Source organism: Cryptomeria japonica, chromosome 11, assembly GCF_030272615.1.
Source record: "Cryptomeria japonica chromosome 11, Sugi_1.0, whole genome shotgun sequence".
In the NCBI taxonomy this organism is placed as follows: Eukaryota; Viridiplantae; Streptophyta; class Pinopsida; order Cupressales; family Cupressaceae; genus Cryptomeria; species Cryptomeria japonica.
In genome coordinates, this window is record NC_081415.1 from 705,538,860 (window position 1) to 705,542,540 (window position 3,681).

The following is a 3,681-nucleotide window of genomic DNA, read 5'->3' on the forward strand; positions in this document are numbered from 1 at the left end:
ATATTCAAAAAATACAACTACATTAGATCCACAATCGTTTCATAAAGAATCAACTATATGTAAATGGGATTTAGCCATGGAGGAAGAGTACGAATCTTTGATCGATAACAACACATGGAGCTTATACTATTTCCCAAGGGAAGAAAATCAAGTGTACACATGGAAATATCAAACAATTTTTTTACAAATGGATCAGTTGAGAACCTTAATAATTTAGGTGTGATTCTTTTTGAATGTTTATAATTAATAGCATTCTTCTATTGCTTAGTTTGTTCCTCAAAAATCTTGAATGCTCAAAAAAAAAAAAGAATACATCACCAATATTTACTCGTGATTTTATTTTAAATGATATATTAAAGATAATATTAATGAAAATTGTGTATTCAATAACATAATAATTTTTTTATATTGTAACTTCCCAATTCATATGAATTCCTTACATACTATCTAGTATTTAGTGAAGGCAAGGCAAAGAAAATTATATCACTAAACTGAAATTACATTACTAATATACAAGACTAGTCAACAAACACTAAATTCCCTAGCACAGACGGCGTGCTTTACTATTCCCATAGTTTCATTGTTAACGTCTTTCGTCAAATGGCAATCAATCACCTCAGTAATGTTACAGTGTTTTACCAATTATGTATCTTCCACTTTTTCTTTAGTTGTATCAGATGCAAAATTAGTTATATACATTTGAGGTCCTTCATTTATATTAGCATATTTTTTTCATGTAGCACTAAAGAGTTCATTATTTTGGTATGTTTTTTATGAATAGGTCACAAAAAAAGAAGCTATTCATCAAAAAACTTCTTCAGGCAGTCAAAGCAGTGGCAGTTGAGGGAGGAAGATCAGGATCATCTTTTTTTCCATACATCAGGGGGACCAGGAGTCGGGTCCAACACAGACCAACCATCTTCAGGATCTTTTTCAATTTCTCCTTCCTCCTACTAAGAGACTAGATCACCAAGCCAAACCAGAAAACAATTTTATGCATCTTTTGAAATTGAATTTATCATTTTGATGGATTAAATATTCTTTGCGTTCTTCCTACTGATACTTATAAATAACTTTTTAACCAATACATCTCTTTATTATCCCTAATAGTCTTTGAACTTTTTAACAAATATTCTTTGTATTCTTTCTATCGGCAACTTTTTAAATAGAGACTACAACTGCAACGGAGCCCTTGTTAATAAGCTCTGTATTTAGCTTTGAAGGGGCCCAGCAAGATCATAGTATCTAATGGTGAACCTTTGAAAGACAATCAAAAGTGGGTAAATGCGTGAATGACTAGTGTATGAACGATATAGATTCGGTGGAACCAATCAGTTTATTAATGTCGTTTTGTTAGTGAAATGATTAGGATTTGGAGGAAATTTATATAGCAAATACCAAGTACCTCAAGGTTTAAATCATCCTCCCCTTCTCTCCCTTGCTTTTCTCTTTTAGTGGCCGAATCAGAATTTTTCTTCCACTGCTATTCACGTGACAATTCATTTTCTATGGAAGCACTAACAAAGAAAAGAAATTTAGAAAGCCTTTATTGATTCATGAGACAAGGGAAGGAAAAACCCACAATCTCAACCTGCACAAGAAGAGAATGCACAGAAAGGAAGTGAAATAAGATAGCAGAGATTGAAGATAAGATTTCAACGCCTTCGAGCTGCAGTCTCTCTTTGGGCATTGAAGTAGACAGCAGCAACGGGCAATCCCAGTTCATTACTGTCTGCAAATTCCCTGGTGTTGAAATGGTGGCGAGATGGAGGAGGATCAACTGTTCCCTTCCCATTTTGCTCAAACAATGCCAACACATAACGATGGATCCCAACCATTGGCCTTGGATTCTCATAGCTCACTATTTCTCGACCTGTATGTAAACAAGACTGAAATAGTCAGTATATTGTGCTTAATGAATGCTTCTTTTGAGAGTAGTGAACTAGTCCCCATATGATTACCACACAATCATTACCCACATAAACAATTAGCAAGTTGTTGTAAATGTAAATGTAAATCATATATTAAGGGTAAGATTTCATGTGGCTGTGTAATTTATTTTGGTAAGTAATTATTTAATCAAGGACAGGATCTTATGTGACTGTTTAGCTTATTTTGGTTGACAGTTACTTTTCACTTTTTTCAATAAGTTTTGCAGTTATCCAATTCAAGTAAAATTTGGAAGGAAAAATTGAAGACAAATGTTAGGAAGAAGAAAAGAAATTTGTAGAATCAAGTGACATTTTTGTGGATATATAGTCACTGTTTGGGTTTATTTTTAATTTCTAAACAGTAGCTGCTCCACTAAAATAGAAAACCATATCTAATTATACTTTTCTCATGATTAAAAATTTACATAAAAACACTCCAACTGCTCAAATTGAAACAATAGAACATAACTTGAAACAACAGCTACATGAAAATATGGAATAAACTTAACATATAGATCTTTACTAGTTTTAGCTCAAATTGAAACAATAGAACATAACTTGAAACAACAGCTACATGAAAATATGGAATAAACCAAACATATAGATCTTTACTAGTTTTAGTAAAAACATACAGAAATCCAAATTTGGTTTGAAATAGCGAGAACAGGTACATGAAGATATGGAATAAACTAAACATATAAATTTACTATTTTTAGTAAAAAAACATACAGAAATCCAAATTTGGTCTAAGAGAGCGAAACATGAAAGCATTGGATGCTTACCAGAAGAATTGGAGAGTGTCCCGGGGATGTCAGTCACTATCCTGCAAATTTTGAACACACCATATATTCCCTCAGTTTATGTGTAATACAAAATGTATTCATTGTATAGCAGGCTCCATGATTATGTGAGCATACCAGTGGAGATACTCGCGTCCAACAGGGTCGCTGGGACTAGGGGCATCTGGGTCAGTCATGATCTGTGCATACAGCAATTGACATTAAACACCCAATCAGTGACAATTCCAAGAACATAAAACACAGAAAGTTACAAAAGTTGCAGAAAATTTGAAATCATTCTAACCAAGGTGAAATAAGTGCGCTGATTGCCATCAAGAACATCAACTTGAGGTGGGGAAACGAGAGTGGAAGGCAGGAGCTCGAAGCCATTGTTGACCTCTATGTTTCTCTCATACAACACATTCATCTTTATCGTTGGAGTAAACAAGTCCAGAACATCTCCAATCACTCCAGATAGTTTCAATGGTTTTATTGATCTCGACATGATTAACTTCAAACTCTTTCTTTACAATACACAGAGTAGAGCAACCAAACAAGTGAGATGAATACTCTTGGATTGGCTATGTGGTATCTGAGCTACGTACCATCTATTTATATGCCCGGCGAGAATAAATGAAAGACGTCATCTTTAGAAAAGAATGCAGAGCTCCGCTGGCTTCTCAACAGACAGGGATTTATTTATTTGACTGAGAGATTTTAGTCTCCCTCAAGTCAAGTCAGGTGAAATTATAAAGATGGGACCTCACCCCTTAGCATATAAACATACAGTATTAGTGGGAATAGTTCAAATTCACAAGTACATAAATTTTCAATTAGAATGGCGTAAATCACACATATTAAGCTTACATTTTTAGATTTAAAAGTGTTACACATTCAGAGTTGACTGATATTTTCTAGACCTAATATGTTGCTTAAGGTGTGTGGTCACTATAAGAATACCTAGGCTTAAA

The 3,681-nt window shown here is 33.9% G+C and overlaps 1 protein-coding gene across 1 annotated transcript; it reads right to left on the minus strand.

Annotated features, from left to right (window-relative positions):
• Positions 1 to 1,584: 1,584 nt before the first annotated feature.
• Positions 1,585 to 3,266, minus strand: LOC131067130 (CEN-like protein 1). The gene is made up of 4 exons (XM_058002062.2): positions 3,015 to 3,266; positions 2,849 to 2,910; positions 2,714 to 2,754; positions 1,585 to 1,873 (listed from the first exon to the last, which is right to left on the minus strand). The coding sequence occupies exons 1-4, from the start codon at positions 3,213 to 3,215 to the stop codon at positions 1,656 to 1,658; spliced, it is 522 nt and encodes a 173-aa protein (XP_057858045.1). The 5' UTR covers positions 3,216 to 3,266; the 3' UTR covers positions 1,585 to 1,655.
• Between the last annotated feature and the right edge of the window lie 415 nt (positions 3,267 to 3,681).